Source organism: Peromyscus leucopus, chromosome 16_21, assembly GCF_004664715.2.
Source record: "Peromyscus leucopus breed LL Stock chromosome 16_21, UCI_PerLeu_2.1, whole genome shotgun sequence".
Taxonomy (NCBI): domain Eukaryota; kingdom Metazoa; phylum Chordata; class Mammalia; order Rodentia; family Cricetidae; genus Peromyscus; species Peromyscus leucopus.
This window is the reverse complement of record NC_051084.1, coordinates 40,880,676-40,905,099: the sequence shown is the minus strand read 5'-3', so window position 1 is coordinate 40,905,099 and position 24,424 is coordinate 40,880,676. Positions and strand designations below refer to the sequence as shown.

The 24,424-nt window shown below is 46.6% G+C and overlaps 1 protein-coding gene across 3 annotated transcripts in view; it reads left to right on the top strand.

The window, feature by feature from the left end:
• Tbc1d8 (TBC1 domain family member 8) overlaps nt 1-24,424 on the top strand; it is a 114,737-nt gene that overhangs the window by 47,076 nt on the left and 43,237 nt on the right. For 2 of the 3 annotated variants that reach the window (XM_028865756.2, XM_028865757.2), the window contains exon 2: nt 7,085-7,240. In XM_028865756.2, coding sequence (XP_028721589.1) covers nt 7,085-7,240 — 156 coding nt within the window. The remainder of the gene's footprint in view (nt 1-7,084; nt 7,241-24,424) is intronic. The other variant, XM_028865758.2, reaches the window with a different exon arrangement.

Genomic DNA, 24,424 nt, shown 5'->3' with positions numbered 1-24,424 from the left:
GAGAATTGGGGGTTTAAGGTCAGCCTGGGCAACACAGTGTGCCTGAGGCCAACCTATCTTTTTCCCCCCTCTTCTTTTAATTATTCTTTTCTCATATAATAATTCCGACTGCAGCTTCCCCTCCCTCCACTCCTTCCAAGCCCTTCCACCTCCCCTCTCCCCCAGATCTACTGTTCCTCTGTGTCCCTTCAGAAAAGAGCAGGTCTCCCGGGGATATCAGCTGAACATGGCATAATAAGATACAATAAGACTAGGCACAAGCCCTCATGTCAAGGCTGGATGAGGCGACCCAGTAGGAGGAAAAGGGTCCCAAGAGCAGGCAGAAGAGTCAGAACCAGCCCCTGCGTCCACTACTAGGAGTCCCATAAAAACCCTAAGCTCAGCAACCACAGGACCTTGTGCAGACCCATGCAGGCTCCATGACTGCCATGTCCGTCTCTGTCAGCTCCTATGAGCCCTGCTTACTTGATTCTGTGGGCTGTGTTCTTGTGTCTTCGAACCCTCTGGCTCCTACAATCCGTCTTCTGAAGGGTTCCCCTGAGCCCTGGAGACCCTATCTTAAAAGAAAAGTAAAATAAAATTGGATGGACAGGTACTATTTGCTTACTTTTAACCTTATCCAATGTGAGTCTTAATGTGAGTTTCTTAGAGAATGGGACTTGTCATTTAAAAAATAGACTCTGAAAAAGAAAATCACTTTTAGTTGGTGGTATAATTTAGACCCAAACTGAGCAAAGTCATAAGTTGATGTGGTGGATGTGATATCTAGCATTTGTTCAACTGACCGCTATTAAGTGCACTGTTTAAAACCCTTTTTCTGATTTTAACTGAATGCTTTGTGTGAACCCATCTGCCCGTCCGTCTCTCATCAACTTCTTTTCTCGGACAAAGTCTAGTTTTCTGACCCACAGGTTTCTGTCTCTCCCTGAAGAAATCTTGTGGGTTGGTCAGGTAGGAATCAACTTCCTGATTTTTGTTTGAAGGCAGCATTTCTCTTTTTGGGATTATATATATATATATATATTGGGTAGGAGTGTTTTACCTGCATGCATGTAAGTGCACCACATGTGTTCATTGCTCTCAGAGGCCAGAAGAGGGCGTCAGATCTCTTGGGACTGGAGTTAGAGATGGTTGTGAGCCTCCAGGTGGGTGCTGGGAACTGAACTCGGGTCCTCTGGAAGAGCATCATTGCCTTTTAAACTGCTGATCCATCTCTCTAGCCCTCTCAAGGATTTAAAAAAAAAATTTTTAATAGTATTACTGTTTTCTAGGCAGATCTTGCAATGTGTTCCAGGCTGGCCCTCAGGTTGTGTCCTCCTTCCTGTGCCCAAGTGCTGGATTACCTCCACGTGCTACCATGCAGTGCTCTCTCAGTTTTAAGGATGGTTTCCCTGGGTGTAGATTTGAGGGCTGGTGGCGTTTGCTTTCACGTAAGCTTGTGTCCCTACCGCTGTGCTGGATTCTGGGCATGCGCTGCTGCTCTGTACGGTTCTTTGAGTTCGGAAGGATGATCAGTCTGTCTGGGTGGGGATTTGCAGGTTGGCTTTTCAGTTCGTTCTTGGAGCTCTCGATCCATTTAAATTTCCTTCCTTCTCTTGCCTTTCCATTAGAAGGGCTATTAACTTGTTACGTGTGAACATTACAAACTCCTTGTCTGTTAACAGCACGGTGGGTATCATTTCTGCATCTCACTGATGGTGCTTTATCCCTGAGACTGTTTACTTGTTGCCTACCAACAGACACTGTTGTGGAAGCCAGGCACACTGCGTCCGGGTACTAGGATCTGAAGGAGCAGTCAGTCCTCTGGCTGGATCGGAGCATGGTTCAAGGTTGGCTATAGCTGTAGACACCAGGGCTTTCACATTCCTCGGAGGTGCTCATGCTGACGCCTTTTCATCTTTGGGGTCCTTTAAGGACTTTTCAGATAGCGTGAGTCTTGGTGCTCTTCCCTCTTATCCGGGACCACTGTACTGGGAGCTTTGGGGAGTTGACTCTGTGATCACACGGGTAAACCTCAGTCGTGATATGTCAGTGACCTTCACAAGTGTTTCTTGGTCACTTGGCTCTGCCTTTGAGGACAGAAAAGCCTGAGGAAATGTAGGACCTGGACAGTGCTCTTCTCTAGCTTGGGTAAGGCTCTGGCTACTCCTCCATGGAAGTCTGGGTTTTGATAAGGAGACTTCGAGGAGGACATTGCATGCTGTTACTCTGCACTTTCCTACCCTGGTGGGGGGATCTGATATTAAGGCCCATGCAGGTCAGAGGGTTCCCTTAACTGTAGTCTTGGGGTTCCCTTTCATTCACTCAGTCTATGTGCAAAAATTTACCAGCGTCATTGTTCAGTTGTTCCTGCAGTTAATGGCTTCACCAGGGAAATCTACCCCACCTGTGACTCTGGCTTTTCCTGGTTGTCTCCAGATTTCGGTGATTGTGGTTTGACCTGTGACCTCAGTTCTCTGGTGAACTGAGTTTGAAAAGTCCCCACTTCTTAGGCTGCTCAGTTTTTTTTCTTTCATGGATGGGATGACTTCCCGGCTCCGCATGGTTGAGTGGTGAGTGGAAGTCCCCTCGTGCCTTTCTGCACACAGCCTTCCCCACCTTCCCACGAGTTGAAGGGGCTGGATTATGTAAGACATCTTGACCTTTCAAAAGCACCTGAATCTTATAGAGGGAAATAACCCCTTTCCAGTCAAACAATCCCTGCTTTTCTGAGTTGCTAACACACCTCTCCTCCACCCTCGTTTCCATGGTTCCCTGAGTCCCCCAGGAAGCTGGGGTGATAGCTGGGTGGTAAGTGCCTGCCTCCAGAGTACAAAGTACCGGATTTAATCCCCAGCACTGCCAATCAAACTATGAATGGGCTCTCTATCCAACTTGGAAGTGCCAAGGATGTATGTGGGTTGGGTGGATGGGGCATTTAGCTCCTTTCTGATTTTCCTCAGCCTCTCTATCCCATCCCATCTTTGCTGGACAAATGAGGCATCGCAGTAGTCTTTTAGAAACACACCTTTAGCCCTCCTGCCTAACAGCTGCTGATTGGACCTCCTCTCCAGAGAGGCCCTATTCCAACAGACAGCTTGCTTGGCCGTGTGGAATGTGGGAGCAGCCAAAAAGGAGGCATGGTTTCTAAGTAGCCAGAATAATTCTGCCAGTACAGTATTGTGCCCCTTATCCTTCTCCCAGAGGAAGGTGTTAAGTGGGGGCAGAACAAGGCGATTGGAAGACAGCTGGGGCCTGGATAGGGTGAGGAGGGCATCTACCAGGGAGGTTACCTTGGTTGCAACAGGATTGATTGCTAAGTAAACATGCTTAAGAGTCCTGAAAGGCAGGCTTGGTGTGGCATGCCTGTAATCCGTGCTCAGAAGGCTGAGGCAGGAAGATGGTAAGTTGGGCGCTAGCCTGAGCTTGCTCAAAAGAATTTTCTCAGTGTTGTGTTTGATGTCGTTGCAAATTTTGTGGAAAGAATACTATAGGAATAGGTTGTAATAAGAAGTACTGGCATAAAGCCCAGTTTTCTAAATGTCAGTTGTATATATGAGTACAAATGGGAATGTTAAATGCATATATACATTTGTACAAAATATATGTGCACATATTATATAAATATATGTGTACCTATGCACACATCTGTGTGCATACCCATAGTTATATATATATATATATATATATATATATATATATATATATATATATAGTTTTGTTTTTTTTTTTGTTTTTTTTTTTTGAGACAGGGTCCCAATGTGTAACTCTGGCTGTCCTGAAACTCACCATGTAGACCAGTCTGATCTCATACTCAGAGATCTGCCTGCATCTGCCTCCCAAGTGCTGGGATTAAAGGCATGCACCACTACACCTGGCTTTTATAGTAAATTTTTATTTTAATTAAAAGCTGCCACAGAAAGTGGCTCAATGCATTACATTACCCTGAACTGAACCTGTTCCAGAAAAGGGTAGTACAGATGGATCTCCACATCTAAGAGTTGGAAGCGGTGTTTTTTCCCTCTATAATGATGTAAGTTGATCTACAGAATTGGAATTTTGAATTTAAATCGTCCGCTGGATAGGAACAATCCTCATGGGATACTGGGTACAATAATGTATTGGCAGAATCACTCTGGCTACTTAGAAACCATGCCTCCTTTTTGGTTATTCCCACATTCCACACGGCCAAGCAAGCTGTCTTGCTTCCAGTCAGCCCCAAGGTCATGAGTGGTGCTCCACCATGGGTTGTGCTGCCAAGCCAGATGTGAAGTGGGTTGATGTAGTCAGTAAGGAGTTAAACTCTATAATTCTATATAGCACACGGGCGGTAGGTGATTTTTAAGTGGTAAATCAATCTTGAGATACACTGGACTGAAGATAATATTGGAAACATACTCTATGGACGGATGTATACATAGCTCACACAAAAAAAAGAAACTCTGAGAAGAATTTACCATCTCTTATAATAATAAAGCAAGCAATTTACAATCTGTTTCCTTTTAAAAAAAAGTTTCCCTAGGCTTGTTCCCATGTGGGAATAGACCATTTGGTGGGAGCAGATGCAGTTGTCTGCCTTCAGCTCAGGGCATGTCCATCACAGCAGAAAGCCAATCCTTCTTTTGCATCACACACGCACGCACGCACGCACGCACACGCACATACATGTGTATATATATACATACATACACACATATATATCATATAGATGCACATCATATGTGTATATGATATATATGTATATCATATATTTGTATATTATGCATATCACACATATATCATGCATGTCATGTGTATCATATATGTATACCATGTTTATCACACATATGCACATAACAAATATTACATATATGTATATATGAATACCATACACATATGTACATCATGTATATCACACATGTATACCACACGTATGTGTTTATTATGTATATCACCTATGCACAGCATGTATACCACATATCTATGTGTGTGCGCGTGCACATGCGTGCACATGTGTGCACGTGCCTCACAATCTGTGAAGGTCGTGATAGATTTTCTCACAGCATATTTCTGGAGCAGATAGAGGTAACATCCAGTATTTGCGATGAGGCTCATGATGAAGCAGTAGGGGAAACAATACTTAACACAGTGCCTTTTATGGTCCAGGCAGCACTTCAGGTGGCGGACATGCTAACTCATGTACTTCTCTCAGTTATTTTTACAAGTTTACAAGATCTTAAAAGTTCTTATTAATAAAATCAAACCTGAGGCGAGTTATTGGGGTCCATGCTGGTAGATCAGAGAGACAGAACAAGCCACAGCTATCTCACCTCGCCGGATCCTCAGCTGGTCTTGTCTCCTCAGACTGGAGGCCTCTGAGTCCTCATCCGGAATGAATCTCAGCTGAACTGAACCAGCCAAATGCTTAGTTTCTTGTTCTCACGCCTTATGTATCTTTCTTCTTTCTACCACCACTCCCTGGGATTAAAGGCTGGCTTTCTGGGATTAAAGGCCTGAGTCACCATGCTTGACTATTTCCAATGTGGCCTTGAACTCATAGAGATCCAGAGGGATTTCTATCTCTGGAATGCTAGGATTAAAGGTGTGAGTACCACCATTTTCTAGCCTTTGTATCTAGTGGCTGTCTGTTCTCTGACCCCAGATAAATTTATTAGAGTACACAACATTTTGGGGAACACAATACCACCACAGTAGTGTACTGTGGTTACTCTGGTTTTCAAATAAGGAGACCAGCTACACCAGAAGTTTAAGCAACTTTAAGTCACATAGCCAGGTCTGATTCAGAAAATCTGACTTGAGGGACACTGTTGCTCTGGTCTGGTTGCCAGGCTGATGCCTGTAGACTCCAGATGTTGGGCAGTGGGAGAGGCAGTCTTGTGAGAATCGGGGAATGTAACCCGAGGCTCCTTGCCTGAGACTGCTCCTGTCTTAGTTACTTTTTTATTCTGGTAAGACACCATGACCAAGGCAACTTAGTGGGGGCCAATAGTTCCAGGGGCGTAGAGTCCATGGCCATCAGGGCAGGGAGCATGGCACCAGGCAGGCAGCTGTGGTGCTGGAGCAGTAGCCGAGAGCTCACATCTGCAAGTAGGAGGCAGAGAGATTGCCAACAGGGAGGACTTCCAAACTTTAGTGAGAAGGGCCACCGGGTGTTCACAGCTTGGTGAGCTGTCTTGTGGGAGCTTGGAAGATAAGACGGTGGAGAGAAATGCAGAGGATGGAGACCTGGCTTGTGAAGTTTCAGAGCGAAGCAAGGACTCTGCCAGGCCATTTGTGTGAAGAATCTGCGGTGTCTGGTCAGCTGGAGCTGAGGAATGGGCTGTGGTGAGCGAGAGATCAGAACCACCAAAGTGAAACCTTTGCTCTGCTGGGACAATGGATGCTGGTCAGCTGGAGCTGAGAAGTCAGCGGTGATTAAGAACAGACCAGTGTCACTGAGGTGAAATCTTCTGGAAAGTGTGTCCTCAGAGTCAGCACACCGAAGCTGTGGTCCAGAGGCGGCAAAGGTTGGACCTTGTGCTGGCAGCTGAACTTGGTAGTGTAGGAGTCACTCAGGGGTTAGGGATTTAGCTCAGTGGTAGAGGCCCCGGGTTTGGTCCTCAGCTCTGGGGGGGGAAAAAAAAAAAGAGTCACCCAGGTGGTACTGTTGAGGGTGTCATGGAGAGCAGCTGAGGTCAGAAGAGGCCATTGGTGAAGGTGCAGCCTCAGTAGCAGTTGGGGGTCGGGGACTGAAGGGGTCATGCAGAGAAGCTGAGGCTTGGCACCATGAAGAGAGCCCAGGAGAGGAAACTGGTGAAAGAGCAGGCCAGTCAGCAGCACCCCTCCATGGCCTCGGCATCAGCTCCTGCCTCCAGGTCCCCGCCCTGTTTGAGTTCCTGTCCTGACTTCCTTTGATAATGATTTGTGATGGCTGAATAAACCCTTTCCTCCCCAGGTTGCTTTGGTCATGGTGTTTCATCACAGCCACAGAAACCATGCTAAGAACAGGACCATTCTCGTTCAAACCACCACAGCCCCCATGCATGGGGGCGGGAGGATGTGCGCCGGCTGCCTGGCCTGGTCTGCCCGGGACTCACAAGTACCCTTTCTCCTGTCTCCCTTTCAGGTCGCCTCGTGGGTGCTCTGGATGCGGTACTGGATTCCAGTGCCCGCGTTGCTCCGTTTCGGATCCTGCTTCAAGTTCCCGGGTCTCAGGTTTATTCTCCCATAGCATGTGGTGAGTTACTGAATGGATCAGACATTTACTGGGCCATAGCCACTGGTGAGTTTTGTTCCGGTTGGAATGTTCCAAACCTTACCGTCGAAGCATGCGCGTGTCTGCATGTCAGTGACGTTTGAGAGGTAACGCCTCTGGAGACCTTTCACGGTTCTCGCCTTCCCTTCCTCCACCTTCCTCCTCCACTTTTCCTCCTCTTCACCTGCACCCACTTCTCTTCATCCACCTCCTCCTGTTTTTCGTATTTGTTTTGTTTGTCTTTTCCCTTATCCTCCATGTCTCTATCTCCCCTTAACCATCCTAGTATGTAAATGCTGAGAGTTTAGGCATGCCGAACTTTGAGTGGTGTCTCAGAGCACTGCTATCGCTCCAGATGAATGGAGCCATTTTCTTTGTCATCTTGCTTCTGACTTAAATGTGTGCCCGGGTGTGTACACCCACTGTAGTGACAGGAAGACTGAGTCTGAGGGCTGTATCTGATTTGGATAATGTTTATTCTTTGTTTCACACAAGGACTGACAAAAAAAAGAACATTGCTCTGCCAGGTGCTGAGGGAATTTAGGAATATGTTTCTATTTTAAAATCAGGAAACTATCACCCAAGACCCTTCTTTTGAATGCTAGACTCAGTGTTTATCTTCGGGTTCTGTGTGCCCAGGGCCATGGTGTGTTTAGCTCTGCATTGGGTGTGGTAAACTTTGCTCATTGTCCCCGTTCACCAGCCCTATTGGACTTCTCCCTTGGAAAAAGTGGAAGTTTGATGACGCTTCTCATGCCCATCCACCATCCCATCCTAACCACTGTTAACATCTGGGCAGGCTCTTGTCTGCCATTTTCTTTTATAACTAGGACATATCGTTCCAATTCAAAAAATGATTTATAAAGAAATCACCTTTCAACAATACTAATAAGGTATCTGTTGCCTCAAACTGTAGCCATCCTAAATACCTTCTAGTTATACCAGGTGGACATCTTTCTGATCAGCTTTCTAGTGGGTGGACAAGGATGGTTACAAAGGTGGATACAGGATGGTTACAAAGGCGGATACGTGTCATTTAGCCGACTTCTCTGACAATGCTGTTTTATAATGAAAGTGTTACATTTAGTTAGTTTCAATAGAAAGAAACTAAAGAGGAACAGAACTTCAAATGTTTAACACTAGAGATTTTCTTTTCTAAAAGGTTCACGTCAGGTTAAGGCCAAGGACTTTGTTTAGCAGTATGAAGTTAGAGTTGCAGTGTTTGAAAAACAGTGTTTCAGTTCTGACAATATTCTCTGTATGGGATGAGAGTGCCAGCATATTTTCTGTTCTGCTTCCCCATCCCTCATTAACAAGCTGTTGATATTACAGTCTCATTTCAGACCTGTGACAGTATTTTCCATTATTATTTTTTGACATGTGTATGTAGGTGTGGGTGTGGTTCTTTGTGCGGTGTGAACGAAAGCCAGAGGCTGATGTCAGATGCCTTCTCTACCATCTTCTTTTGAGACTCGATCTCTCGCAAAGCTACACAGAGAAACCCTGACTCGGAAAGAAAAAAAAAAGAGAGACTCGATCTCTCACTCAACCTGGAGCTCTCTGACTAGGTTAGACTGGCTGGCCGGCAAGCCCTAAGGATCTGCCCATCTCTGCCGGATTCCAGCTCTGAGGTTGAAGTGCTGTGGTACCTAGCCTTCACGTGGATGAACTCAAGTTCTCATGGTTGTGTGGCCAGTACTTTATCCAGGGAGCCATCTCTTCCCGTGGCTCCTGTATTTCCTGTTATTGTTTGTCTCCGTTCTTTATGCCAATTTAATACTTCACAGTCAAGTATGACTTTTCTCATCCTGGAACCTTCATTTTGGTTCATTCCTTTTTTCTTTTGGGGATTAGAGCAACAGTTATCAACTTTTGGGGATTGAACTACCCTTTCCCAGGGGTCACCTAAGATCATCAGAAAAAAAGATATTTACATTGCTATTCATAACAGTAACAAAATTACAGTTATGAAGTAGCAGCGAAAATAATTTTATGGTTGGGGTCACCACAACATGAGGAACTATATTAAAGGGTCACAGCAGTAGGAAGGTTGAGAACCACTGGACTAGAGTTTCACTAAACAGTCCTGGCTGGCCTGGAACTCTCTGTAGACCAGGCTGACCTTGAGCTCACAGAGATCAGCTTGCCTTTGCCCCCCGACTGTTGGGATTGAAGGTATGAGCCACCAAACCTGTTTGGTTTTTCTTTTTGTTTTGTTTTGTTCATTGCTTAGCTAGCTGGATTCCTATTTTTCACCTAAGTAAAATCTATCATGGATATCTTGTTCTCTGAAGGTTTTTACATTTGCAGACGTCTGTTTTTGGCCTTTGGATCTGGGATACCAAGTCCAAATATAGTCATCAGCCACACTATAGAATTGGTGGGCTGTGGTCTTCAGGGTCTTCTGGTGTGTGATGTGATAACACAGATCTCTGCTTGTCTCCTTACCTGCTCTCTACTTGTGGATTATATGCTTTTCAAACAGACAGAACTGCTTTTATCATTGGGCTAGAATAATTTGATTAGAATCTGTTATTCCCCCAAGCTCAGTGGATTAGCAATTTTTTTTAAACGTACTGTGCTCTTGGCAATCAGCACAATGATTTCATTAATCATTGCAGGAAATTTTCCCTGTAATTCTGTGCCTGAATTTTGTTTTAAAATTCTTTTCCCCTGGCATTTTTTGTATCATTCTCTATAAAGACACTTTCTATTGGTTAGCTATTGTTGGTGTTTCATTTCTGTTTGTCTTTATCTTGTTAAGTCTGTTCTCTCCATTCACTTCATAATCCTTTCTTGAGTTCATAATTCAGTTTTCAACAGTATATTCTGTCCCTTGCTTTCAACTTATTTATTAGTGTTTTGAGGTCAGGTTTTGATTTGTAGTTCAATATCTCAATCTCTTTTTTCATTTCTTCTATTTCTTCACCTCCTCTGAGAGTTTGTGTTCTTGCTTTGTTCCTGGGAGCATGGCATTTGTGAAACGTCTCCTTTTCTTCCCCGGGGTGTTCCATTTTCTTCTGTCTCCATGTCTGGAGTCATTTGTCCTCATCTGTCTGTTCTTTGCTGTCCAGGGTGGTACTACTCCTCATCTCTCTCATGGTGGGGGCAGCACCACCGCTTCGGCTGTTCTGTGGACATTAGCATGCTGGGACTTCGTGCTTGGGCTGTGGGAGTAGAACCAGGAAGACTGGCATTGGCTAGACTTGATATGGGAGTGAAGCGGTAGCATCCCCGTCATTCCTCACAGCTATCCTGGGTGCACTCTTACCTCAAGCAAAAGCGTTGGCCACCCTCTGGATTTGAAGCCTTGGACGTGAACATTGGGATTTCTGTCCCCTTTAGACTATGTTGGCTTCAGAGCACTCCCATAAGCTAGATAGGAGTCACCCCGGATCCCTGCTGTTTCTGTGAGTCCACACCCTTTGAAAATGCAGCTGCATGATACAGCTCTTACTGTCTGCAGACATTCAGCCCCGTGGCTGTAGCTCGGTTTCTTCATCTAGTTCTTTAGCAGATGTTACTTGCTCCTGATTTTTCAGTACTTTCCAAAGCAATCTTTTCACTTAAAATTTTCAGAACCTTTTCCATGCCTGCCCCTGCCCCCACCACCCCAGACTCTTCTATTCATCTGAAGTGTCTGGATCCTTCCACACAGCAGGCAGCTTCCTGATGTGGGGGATTCTGTGGAGAACGTGTCAAATGTGGTCTCCCTCCACCCAGCCACGGGAGGTGCACACAGCCACATGGGAAAGACTGGTACAGGGAAGAAGTGAGCTGGGAAGGCTGCTGAGGACAGGGTGGCTAGAGAAACCTTGCAGGGATGCATGTGTGCATGTGCCTCTTGTGCTGTGTATTTCCAAATTCCCAGCCTCTGCTTTCCGCAGCTTCTCTGACTCCCCACCACGCCCGGGCAGCTGTCCCGAGCATCAGGTCCCAGTCTCCCTCTTCCTGTTGGTCCGGGATGGGTTTCCCCCGCAGTTAGCATCCAGCTCGATTTGTGCCTTGGACTTGACACAGGCTGGGTTTGCAGAAGTATCACTTTCTGTAGTCATCCTGCCAGCAGAAGTCCGCCCCCCCCCAAAAAAAAAATACTTATCCTTTCAGTGTGTTTTTCTTGAGAAATGGGGGCACGTTCAGTCTTGGACCTGTGAGGTCAGTGGAGACACTGAGGTCTCTGTTGACAGTCACGTGGGCATCGTCCACGCTGTTATTCACTCACCATAGTTAATCCTGCGTTGTGACCTGAGCATTGAAGAAGGTCCCTGCCCATGGTTTGGGGCCTCTGGTAAAGAAGAAAGCTGTAGGAAGTGTCTGTGTTCAACCAGGAAGAGCAGTCTTCGAGAACAATCCAGATCTTCACTGAAGTTTGACTGTTGCGTGGTGGACGGGCAAGGCTGAGCAGAGCCTTGGAGAGCTCATTTTCTCTTTTGAGGCAGAGGCGAAAGCAGATGGGTCGATTGTCTCATGGGTCAGTTATTTTCCTGGGCAACAGGTCTGAAGATAACCATGATTCTCGACAGACGGGATTCGGTTACCATTCTAACAGCGTGGACCGGGCCACCCTGAGACTTTGTAAGGACAGCCAGCTTCTGTGGCTAAGGAGATAGTCAGGTATTGCTGGAGAGATGCTGAGTGTTTGGAGAAGTTGTGGCCCGGGACAGGGGCCCAGCCCTCCAGGTCAGAGCTCAGATGTCCCCTTCCCTGACAGCTGTCCCCTGCTTCCCTGCATCCCGTAGCCCTCTCACCACTGGCGTTTTCTTGTTTCTTGTCTGCCTCCCTCATGGATATGCTCGCTCTGAGAGTCTTTCTGGTCGCCGACCTTCCAGTGCCCAAGACAACACCGAGCATGTCACTTTCAGATCTTTGTAAGTCACCGCGGGGTGGATGAGTTGGGAAGAAAGGGGACTCGGGCTCCCCTGTCAGGTGATTCGGGTTCACGTGGCCCTGGATATCCAGAGCGTGGACGACAGGTCTGTCTTGTCTTCAGAGTGGTACAGAAGCGCATCCTGACAGCAGCCCCGCTGTTGACTTCCCTAGGGGACGCTGTGACACGTGCGTGTGCCCGGCCCTCCCAGGCGGAGGGAAGTGTACCGGGCACACTTGGAAGAAGGCAGGCTAGGCTCGCTCAGCGGGTCAGTGTGGGAAGTGCATGTCTGACTCGCACAAGCAGTAGGCTGAGGAGTAATTTCACATGAGTCTCGGGACCTTTCTGATCAGCCGGGTGCACTGCCTCGTTTTATGACAGCTTGTCACAAGCTAGAGTCATCAGAAAGGAGGGAGCCCCAAGTGAGAAGGAAAGCCCCCCTAAGATCGGGCTGTAGGGTATTTTCTTAATTAGGGATTGATGTGGGAAGGCCCAGCCCATTATGGGTGGAGCCACCCCTGGCCTGGTGATTCTGAATTCTGTAAGAAAGCTGAGCAAGCCATGTGGAGTCAAGCCATGTGGAGCAAGCCAGTAAGCAGTGTTCCTCCATGGCCTTTGCTTCAGTTCACGCCTTGAGGTTCCTGCCCTGTTTGAGTTCCTCTCCTGGCTCCCTCCATGATGGATTGCTATCTGGAAATGAATCCCAATAAACCCTTTCTTTCCCAACTTGCTTTTGGCCATGGCGTTTGCCACAGCAATAGAAACTCTTTAAGACACCAGGACACAGGTAGTCTGGGGCGTGTGGTGAGTCTCCTCGTTAAACAGGTAGAACTCAGAAGTTGCGATTCTTAAGAAAATGTCTTGCTGTGCCTGGTGGCACAGGCCTGTAATCTCAGCTTTTCGGGAGTTGAGGCAGGAGGATTGCAAGCTCAAGGCCTGCCTGGGCAATATAGGTAGATTCCTGCCTCAAAATACAAAGTCTGAAACTATCATTGGGCCACACACTCCTTCAGAAAGATTGGGGAGAGTAGAAGCAGGAAAGAGGGTCAGTAATTGTTGGGAAGGAAATAAGGCCCTAACTTGATAAAGGGCTGGGCATGTAACTCGGTATGTAACCCTTGCCTAGCATGCATGAGGCTGTAGATGCACTGTCTACACCAGCAAAAAAAAAATAATGCAGGAAAATATTGGTAGCAGAGTTGGTTATTATAACCTTTTCTCTTGGTGGGAGCAGGGGAGCTAACCCAGGAGCTGGCGCATGCTCAGTCAGCATCGCACCACTGAGCTGCTGTCCCACCTGGGCTGTGTTTAGAACGTGTACTCCGGTTGCATCGCTTGTGGTGACCGCCACTGATCCTCAGGCCTGTCCTTGTTCCAAGCTGAAACACCGCCCAAATGGGACAGTCCTTTCTGCACCTCTTCACTCCATGCCTCTGGACACTACCGTTCTATTGTCTGTCTCTGAATTCGACTCTCATCTCATTGGTGGAATCGTCCTTTTGTGACTGGCTTGTAATGTCTCCTGGCTTCGTTCACGTCAGCACGTGTCAGAATTTCCTTTTTTTTTTTTTAAGGCTGGATGGTAATCCAGTGTGTGGCAGCTGTCTTTTTGGAGTTAGACATCTACTAGTTGGCACAAGAGTAGGATAAGGGCAGGAGACAGGGACTGAGGAGGGCAGAATACCAGGAGCCAACCCCTAGGCAGGTAGAGAGGGACAGGTTAGAGCAGTGGTTCTCAATCTTCCTAATGCTGCGACCCTTTAATACAGTTCCTCATGACCCCCCCCAACCATAAGATTATTTTCGTTACTACTTCATCACTGCAATTTTGTGACTGTTATGAACCACAATATAAATATCTGATATGCGACCCCTGCAAAATATCTGATATTTGACATCCCCCGAGGGGGCCGCAACCCACAGGTTGAGAACCACTGAGTTAGCGGGTCTGGACCCTGCTGAATGGATGCCTATGCTGTGATAAGCTTTGGGGTCCTCCCTGTAAGGATGGGGTGCCCCTATCACTGCAGTGTCCTGGCCTGCACTTGAGAAGGGCCATCCGGGCCGTGCTGTCCTCTGTACGGGCTGTTCTTATTCCCACATGGTGGCGCGTCCTGGTCACTTTCAGGAGTCCTCGGTGCTACTGCATCATTGCTGCTGTGCACATCTTATTCCTCACCACGGCTCTCAACACTTGGTGGATTGTTTGTTGTCTGCATTTGATTTCTAGGAAGCACATTTTAAAAAAAAAATAGGGAAGAGCTGCAGGGCTCTGAGTTGATCTGGTTAGAATCATTTTTCAAGAATCAAATTGCTTATGCAGTAAGTTGACTCTATTTATTGTCAGCTGAGACCTGGTGGGGGGTCTTTCCTAGTTCTGGAAGAAGACATCCTCCTAGTGAGAGGTGGCCACAGTGCTCTTCTCAGGAGCATCTTAGGCTTTGTGCAGAAGGACTTTGAATAATGCTCCCATCTTCCAAGACGTTCATTTGGACTTGCACTGGCCAAGGAGTTTCTAGCTCTCTAAGTCCAGAGTCTCCCCCTTGCTTGCACGGTCTGCTCCCTGGGAATGAATGAAATGAAGAAGGAGCAGGGAGGGTCAGGAGCATGCTTCCCATGGGCCTGTGCAGAATGGGCAGGTAGGGTCTGGATGCACAGCCGGGGGAGCAGAAGCGCGCTCACTGGGAGAGGATGTGTGGGCACTGAGCCTTAATGGCTGCAGGTTCCATACCTGCAGATCCAACCAACATGGAGCAAACAAACAAACAAAAACCAATGAAAGAGAACAACAGTAAAAACCCCTTCCGTCTGTCCTGGACACGTACAGACTTCTTGGTGTTCTGTAAACATGTGCTATGAGAATTCTGTGTCATTTGCTTTGTATCGAGCAGCGTGAGGAATCTAGAGATGACTTAAGGTATTTGGGAGGAGTGTGGAAGTAACCCTGCAAATACTACACCATCTTAGATAAGGAATTTGAGCAGCCCTGGACTCCGGAGCCTTTGGGGAGGCCCTGGATCCAGCCCCCTGCAGACACAGAGGGGCTGCTGTGTTTTGAGGACCACTTAGTTAATGGTTTAGATTTGGAAAATGAAAACGGGCATCCTTTTGGAAAGGTCAAAGATCACTAAAGGGGAAGTGCAAAACATTTGCTAATCAAAACGTGGTGCGTGTTTTTAAAAGTTGGGAGCCGTAGGAGCGAATCCTGTCCCTTAAGCCCCTTTATTGTCCCCCGTTTACTCCTCTCAGCTGCACTTTAGAGGCAGCACCACCCTGCTTTGGAGGGGAAAAGATGAAGAGCTCAGGAAACTGGTCACTTGCCAGGGTCACGCCAGGTGCCGGGGTGCCAGCAGGCGGCTCGGCTGGAGGCTCTGACGGAATGTACGTTCGTTCGGAGTGTTCTTTCTGACGCACGGACTCTTATCCGTGCCCTTGACTGTGGCTGGTGTTTTGCTTTCTTGTGTTCTGCCTCCCTGTTTGCTTTGTCTCTGCCGAGTGGATTTTCTGAAGGGGAGGAAATGTTCCCGGGTGGGCCAGATTAGTGTCTTCCTGGACTTGATGCCAAGGTGGCAAAGCACGTGCCAGCTTGTTTTCTCCAGGCAGAGGACTCACGGGGTGCTTCAAGGAACATCTGGGAGGCAGCCCGGCAGGAGGAAAGTGTGAACTTTCTGGGTTTACACTCGAGGTCAGGGTTGTTACACTTGTTTTCAGTAGCTCGGCATTTCCTTGGAACAACGCCGGCTGGAATTTTCCACATGGGGTTCACCTTTAGAAGTGGAGAGGGGTGCCAATTAATGTTTGTTCCCTTGTCACGGAGAGACTGTCATTAGGTTGTTGATGTGGGTTTTTTGTTTTTTTTTTTTAAGTAATTTTGCTTATGTACAAATTTTCCTTGAAAGAACGTATTCTTCCTTTTGTGATGTGTGTTACTGGTGGGTGTTTTAAAAGCAAGGGAATACTATAACCAACTTTTAGATCCAGTACGTTTTGAAGCTACGAGTTCTTTTTGGAGTTGAATGTGTTGGTACATGCCTGTAGTCCCAGTTATTTCAAGAGACTTAGGCAGGAGGATCATTTGATCCCATGAATTTGAGACCAGCCTGGGCCATATAAGGAGAACAAAGAAAGAAAAGCAAATTAAAAATGAAATCCTGAAAGCAAAGGTTGCCCGACTTCCGGTTAGATTAACTTGTCGATAGAGATCACCTGGAGGGGGAGCTTCACAACTGTCTGAGTGAGTTCTCTTCTTTTAATAGATGAAGAGATGCTGAGACGTGAGGGTCACAGAAAGATAATCCTGGTAACTTCCAGATAACACCTTAGTGAGCAGAAAGGGGCGTCATGGGAACAATTGCTGTGACCGCCTTGAGCTGTGTGCCACCCTGAGGGCTCTTTCCCTCTTTTTACGAGACTCTCACTGGTGGGTGAGTTCTACTCTGTGTGTGTGTGTGTGTGTGTGTGTGTGTGTGTGTGTGTGTGTGTGTGTGTCCTGCTAGTGTAGTGAGGTCCCAAATGGCTCAGCTAAGTGGCTGTTTCTCCTCCGGCTTCTCTGCCACAAGTGAGCATCTAATACAGTGGTTCTCAGCATGTGGGCTTCGACCCCCTTGGGGGTCAAATGACCCTTTCACATGGGTCACCTAAGAGCATCAGAAAACACAGATATGTGCATTGCTCTTCATAACAGCCAAACTCCACTTATGAGGTGGAAATGAAAACAGTTTTATGGTTGGGGTCACCACAACATGAACTGTGTTAAAGGGCCACAGCATTAGGAAGGTTGAGAACAACATCTAATTTATCTAAATTACTTGGGGCTGGCAATGATCTTGCTTTAAGAACTACAGGCTGAGGACCACTTATCTGAAATGTTTGGAATTTTTTCTTGTTTTGGAATATTTCCATAAATGTTATGAAATACTTTAGGGATGGAACCCATATTTAAACATGGAGCTCATTTGTCTCGTATGTACATACATACATACTTCTCTACCATTTCCTGATCCTGATTTTACTTCTGAATTTATATTCCTCAGGGGTGCGTGTGTGTGTGTGTGTGTGTGTGTGTGTGTGTGTGTGTGTGTGTGTGTGTATGTGTGTGTGTGTGTGTGTGTGTGTGTATGCATGTATGTGTGTGTGTGTGTGTGTGTGTGTGTGTGTGTGTGTGTGTCTGTGTGTGTCTGTGTGCAGGTCACTTGTCCCTGTTTTCACCTTGTTTGCTAAGGAAGAGGTTTTTTCATTATAAAGTTTTTTTTTTCAATTAAATTTGTTATTTGACATTTTCTGATTACTCTTGCCTCCCGCTTTGGTCACCCCTCTTCCCCTGTGAGTCTCCTTCCCACAGTCGTGTCTTCATTTTGTCTGGTGACTCGAGGTTTCACTGGGATTGACTGTGTGACCACATGTTTGGTTATTCATGGTGGATTCACCCGTGGGACTCAACTATGGACAGTGGTTCCTCCTCTCCCTGAGTCTTTCTTTCGATAGCCCATAGTTCAGCAGGGAGAGGTAGGGCCCCAGGAGCCCCTTCCCCATCCACAACTAATGGACAGAACCAGTGTTGTGCAGGTATCCACAGATGCCGTGTGCTCATGGTTCCAAAGGCTGTGTCATCCCCAGAAAAGAGCGTCTCGCCGCCCTCTCCTGTCTACCGGCTCGCACTTCACATCTACTCTTCAGTGCGCTCTGAGCCTTAGAGGGAGGATGGCGGTGTAGAAGTTGTCTACACCTATCTGAGCGCTCACCTATCACCCACTCCTAGCGTTCTGAGCAGCCACGGGTCTCTGCATGCACCGCTGTTCACTGTAAAGAGAATCTCTTCTCATGAAGAGGGAGACTAGTGCTTGTCTGTAGCTATAAACATAGGTGTTTAGATGGCTGTTTGATGCTCTGTCCATTTAAGTAAACAGCAGTAGCAAGGTCACCCCTAGGCCTATGACCTCTGAAGCCCTACATTTTTTTTTTTTACCACGTTTATAGTACCCTGCATGGTTTCTCTTCTACAAAAAGAGTTTTAAAAAATATTTAACTGTACGTGTATGCGTGTGCCCTGTGTGTGCAGTAGCCCTTGGAGAGCAGAAGAGGTATTAAATCCCCCGGATCTGGAGTTAACCAATGGTTGTGAGCCCCCAGGTGGGTGCTGGAGACTGAACCCAGGTTTTCTGCAAGAGCAGTCAGTGTTCCTAACCACTGAGCCATCTCTCCAGCCCCCAGTAGAGATTTTACAACAGTAAAAAGTCCTGAGGACTATGAGGAGCTCCTGCTGACTCCTCATCAGGATCAGGGCTTGCCTAGCTTGCTTCATTTTGTCTCTAGATGCATTTTTTTTCTACCCTGAAGGAGTTTAAAGAAAATCCTAGAAGTTGTAATATTTCAACCCTATAAACTCAAATATTCTCAAAAGTTTGGCTATTCTTTTGTCACTGTGGTGTTGTCTCTGAAATGAAAGTTAACTGGCACCTCTTGGTGTCTCTTGAACTCAGTCTTAGGCTTCCTGCTTGCTCATAGATCTGGCTGGTTCCACTCATGGCATCAAGAACTTGATTGACATTGTGCCAGGCAGTGGTGGCTCACACTCGGGAGGCAGAGGCAGGAGAATCTTGGAGTTTGAGGCCAGCATGGTCTACAGAGTGAGTTCCAGGACAGCCAGGGCTATGCAGAGAAACCTTGTTGCTTCATAAGTCTTCCCTAGTCGGACAACCCCACCCCTCTCGACCCCCATTCCCCTTCAAATGTCATTATTGGATGAAGAAATTAGGCCCTGAAGGATGTTCTCTGCTCTTTCCTTCCTCAGCTATTAGCTCTGTGTTCAGTCGTCCATCCTTACTTCTTCCCTCCCTCCCTCCCTCCCTCCCTCCCCCCTTCCTTTGGTTTTTTGAGACAGGGTTTCTCTGTGTAGCTTTGCATTTTTTTCCTGGAACTCACTCTGTATCACTCACAGAGATCCACCTGCCTCTGCCTCCCCAGTGCTGGGATTAAAGGCGTGTGTCACCACTGCCCAGCCTTGGATTTTTTTTGAAACAGGATATTTCTCTGGTAGACCTGGATGTCCTAGAACTTACTCTGGCACGGCCTTGAACTCAGAATTCTGCTTGCCTCTGCCTCTTGAGAGCTGGGATTAAAGGTGTGTGCCACCACCTCCCGGCCTAATCTTCCTATTTCATGAAAAGTGGAGGATCAAAAGCTTTTGTTTAGTCTTCCCACTTGGTTTATGTCTTTCTCTTGGTGGTGGCAGGTTGGTGAGATTCCTGGAGTGTTTTAAGAGTATGTTAACTATTCTTTCAACTCACCTAACCTTTTTTTTTCCCTTTCATCCAGTGTATCTGCCGTTGAAATGATTGTGTTTCCTGTTTGGTTGTTGGCAGGCCTTGAGACCTTCCTCTACCTTTTGAACGTCTGGACTTCTTTGCTGATAGCTGTCTCCCTGCTTGTCTGCTGTCTGTTGTCTGTGCCTCCTCTGTCTCTGTTTCTACGGATAGGTTTGTGATTTGGTTGCTTCCCGTTTCCTCCACCCCATCTATCCCTGCTTCTGTGAGGGGTGTCTGGGGCTAATTCAGTGATGGAGTCATTTTTTGAATTAGAAATTAAGAATCTGTTTGACTTTGGGTGCCTGAGATTGACTTTGTCTGACTTCACATGTTGTAAATATTTTTAAAGGATTTATTTATTTGTGTATATGAGTGCTCTATGTGCATATGTGCATCTATCAGATTCCATTATAGATGATTGGGAGCCACTGTGTTATTGCTGGGAATTGAACCTGGGTCCTCTGGAAGAATAGCCCGTGTTCTTAACCGCTGAGCCATCTCTCCAGCCTCCATTGTAAATATTTTTTAATGATTTATTTCTTCTGAGGGGAAAGGATAAGACATTTATGTCCAGAGTTATTTATAAAACAGAAAAATCCAGCATATCTAATGACGTTCTTGTGAGGATAATTGCTTTAGATTTACAGATTAGGTCTGGTAGTGTCTGCTTTCAGAATGTGGGGATTCCAAAAATAAAATGTTTTTCTTTTGGTCCGACAGTGTCCTTCTATTTGTTATTTGTTAGAGTTTAAAAATTTTTTAAGACCTTTTTTCATTTTTGAGACAAGTCATGTATAGCCAAGGCTGACCCTGAAGCCCCATTTAGCTGACCTGGTTAGCGTCATCTGCCACCTTCACATAACCCAGAAGCACTTGGGAAGAGGGAAGCTTGGCTTAGCTAGCCTCTGGCAGACTGGCTGCCTGCGGGCATGCGCGTAAGACGTTTTCTTCATTGCTCATTGGTGTGGAAAGGCCTATCCTAGGGGTAGTGCCACCCCAAGGCAGGAGGGCCTGGGGTGTCTAAGAAAGGTAACTGAGCCAGCCAGAGGAAGAAAGCCAGTAGGCAGGGTCAGCTTCGGTTCCTGCCTTGGCTGCCTTTGCATTACAGGCATGCACTGCCATGTTTGGTGCTGGAGACGGGGCCCAGGGCCTTGAGCATGCCCGGCAGGCAGGCAGGCAGGCAGGCGCGCTATGTCCCCAGCCCTTTACCCTATTGGCCGTGTGTGCCAGGAATGCTTTGTGCCTGTGTCATTTTGCATTAAAATGAGTGTCGAGGGACAGGAGGGTGCTGCCCCTTGCCTGCCACACTTTTTCTCACCCCTCTGGCGTCTACATGGCTTTCAACAGTAGATGGTTAGTGTATGGTGCATAGAGTTTTGTTAATTCATCTTAACAGTCATTTTGTTAATTCATAGGAACAGATCTGAACTATGAACACGGTGCCCGTTTCATAGTACATTGAGACTTGGGAGGCTGGAAGAGACTCGGCAGGCAGTTGAGTGTTTATTAGGTAGAGAGAAACAGTTACTTTAAAAAAAAAAAAAAAAAAAAAAAACGAAGCTTAGACCCAGTTATTTATGGCTGTGTTCGTGCAGAAGCTGAAGGTGTAGACAATGAGATGCTTGTTTTATTTCCTCACGGATCCCCCCCAGAGGAAAGCCAGAGAGAACGGCTATCCTCGGCCGCTGCTCTGAGTTTCCATCCGCTGTGATGTCACAGGACACGGGGTCCCCAGCGTCACAAGCATGGGCTGTGGGGTTGGCTTTTTTCTTTCCTTTTTTTACTTCTTGTCTAGAAAAATGGTAATAATAATAATACCTACCTTGTGACGTTTTTATGGAGTGAGTTAAAGATACAGTATGCCCAACTCAGTGCCTAACACATGCCGGGCATTCAAGAATGGCCTCAGCTAGCCGCCTCTGCTGGTTCCCATGTAGGAATTATCACTCCTTGGTTTTCTGGTCTTTGTTTAGGTTTCTAATACTGACTCTCTAAGTCTGATTTTTTACAATGGACTTTTAATTTTCTTGGAAGTCTTTTTCTGCAGAATGAGAGAGCAGTATAATTTTGCTGGCCGGCTTAGTTACAGTTCACAGTTACTAGTTTAGGCTATTACAGCTGCTGTAACAAAATCTCACAGACTTGACTAGGGACGTAAACAATAGGACTTTTTTTCCTTCAGTTCCATAGACTGTTAAGTCCATGGTTAGGGTGTGGAGGGCCCCAAAACAGCTTGACCACACAGCAGCCATGACAGGCTTAGGGGCCTAGACACAGCTTCTGTGACAGGCTTACTGGCAGGCAACACCCAGATCCAGGAAAAGCTTTAAGGTGATACCACTCAGGGATCCACCCAGGGATGAGGAGGTACCTGACATCCCAAACATTCCAACTATTTGATAAGGTGGCCAGATGTCCTTGAGTCTAGCACACACTTATTTTTGTTTTACAGATATCCTAGACAATTGTCAGTCAATCAGGGTCCCGGACCCTAGAAATCCTCTCACCCAACCTCTGCTATGATAAAAACTCTGCCCCAGAGCTCGGGGCTCTTTGTTTTCACTGCTGTGTCAGACAGACCGAGAGACCAAGCTCAGAGCTTGAAATAAAGGCTTTTTGCTTTTACATGAGGAATTCGGTATCTGTGGTGGTCTTTTGGGGGTCCTCGTGATCTGGGCATAACAAGGATACAACTGAGCTGTTTCAAATAAGGCCTTTCTCCTTGGTTTGTGGATGACCACTTTCTTGCCATATCCTCCCAAGGCCTTTCCTTGGTGCGTGAACATCTCTGGTATTTATGATATGATGCCGGTCCTGTTGGGTTGGGGGCCCCACCCTATGCTCTCATTAACTTAATTGCTCCGGAAAAGCTGTTTCTTGAAATACAGTCTTGACATGTGGACATCACCATATGAATTTGGGGAGACACATTCAGGCACTGACAGCAGGTCTCTGTTTAGTCTTGGAGGGGTACAGCAGGAAGGATGAAATATTCCCCCAGCATTCAATAATTATGTCAGATGTGTCCAAACCACTGTCCATGGGCTGCAGATGACCATGATATCTAGGAATATGGTCCACACAAAATTATAAAGTAAAACATTTTGAGATTTTTGTTTTTGGTGACTTTTTGTTGGTAACTTAGTTACACTTAAAAAAAATCTATTTGCTGGGCGGTGGTGGCACACGCCTTTAATCCCAGGACTCGGGAGGCAGAGGCAGGTGGATCTTTGTGAGTTCGAGACCAGCCTGGTCTACAAAATGAGTTCCAGGAAAGGTGCAAAGCTACACAGAGAAACCCTGTCACAAAAAAAAAAAAAAAAAAAAAAAAAGAAAAAAACCTATTTCTATTTGTATAGGTGCACTCATGTTCTAGCGTATGTGGAGGTCAGAGTTCTATCCTTCCACCACATGGGTTCCAGGGATTAAACTGAGGTTGCTAGACTTGGTGGCAAGCTCCTGTACCTACTGAGCCATCTTGTTGGCCTCCCATTGCTTGGTTCTAGATGTGAACTTCGTAAATGAGAACCTCAGTGTTGCATAGGTTGGCTTCTAGAAAAGGTGGAAAACTTTATTTTCTCTTCTTTGGCTTTCTCAATGCTATCAGTGTAATGTGGTGACTTTCATACAAGTCCTGCAGACAGAAACGTATTTATGTGTGCATACAACTCACAATGGATTCCCAATTCAGTGGCTACTCTTACTAGGGAGGCATGCAGTCTGTTTTGAATTTTGTTTCTTTGGTTTGCTTGTTTTTTGTTTTTTTAAGTTCTAGTTTTGAATTCTCGGGAAGCCACTGCCACAGTGCAGACTCAGAACTCTGTGCCGTGTGACTCTAGGGTCATGGATGTGCACCAGCCTGTCTTGTTCTGTGGCACTCATGGAGCCCATCCGAAGGCTTCTCTGCAGAGGAAATTCAGTTTGGAAAGTTTCCCTGCCATTTGGCAACTTTTGTAGGAAACAGACCCTGGGGTGGAAATGTTTCCTCACTCTGATTGTCTTTGCCTTGCGGGAGAGGCATGCCTGAGGACTTCCACTCACAAGCACAGCAGAGGCATTTCAGTCACACTGTGGCCCAGGGGATGGCTTTTATGCGTTAGTTTTCCTTTTTAGTTGTGGAGTTTCTTTCCTTATTATGAGCATTGCAGAGAAGCACTCTTTGTAAGAGTGAAAGTCTTTGTCTCAGTCACCCCCCCATCCCCGCCACCCTCCTCACCTTCCTCCACCCCCACTCCCACCCTCCAACCACCTACCCCCCACCTTCCCCAACCCCTATGACAAGGTTTCTCTTTGTAACTCTGGCTGTCCTGAAACTCACTCTGTAGACCTGGCAGGCCTCATACTCACAAAGATCTGCCTGCCTCTGCCTCCCGACTGCTGGGATATTAAAGGTGTATGCTGCCAAGTCTGGCTATCTCAAGCCATTTTTTAAAAAATATATTATTTTTAAGTGTATGGGTGTTTTATTTGCATTTATGGCTGTGTGCCATGTGTGTGCATGGAGTCCAGGAGATTAGAGGAGTCAGATCTCCTGGAACTGGGGTTATAGACAGTTGCGAGCCATCCTGTAGGTGCTGGAAATTGAACCCTGGTCCTCTAGAAGAACAGCCAGTGCTCTTAACCACTGAGTCGTCTCTCTAGCTCCTGTCTCAACTCTTAATTCCACAGGGATATATTGGGGTTGGGACTTGATTATAATTTTATTCATGTTATCTAAATTGCCAGTTGAAGCTGTTAGTAGTTAAGTCTTAGCTCCTGGGAGCTCAGATGGCATGATAGTGAAAACTTGTGTCCCAAGATGGAGAGATGGTTCAGCTGTTGAGAGCAATCACTGTTCTTGCAAGTGACCCGGATTTGGTTCCCAGCTCCCATGTTCGGCAGCTTCCTATGCCTGTAACTTCAGCTGTAGGGGATCAGACGCCCTCTTCTGGGCTCTGTGGTCAACTGCACTCAGTGTACAACCCCCCCCCCCAATATACATTTAAAAACAATCCAATCTTGGGGCTGGAGAGATGGCTCAGAGGTTAAGAGCATTGGCTG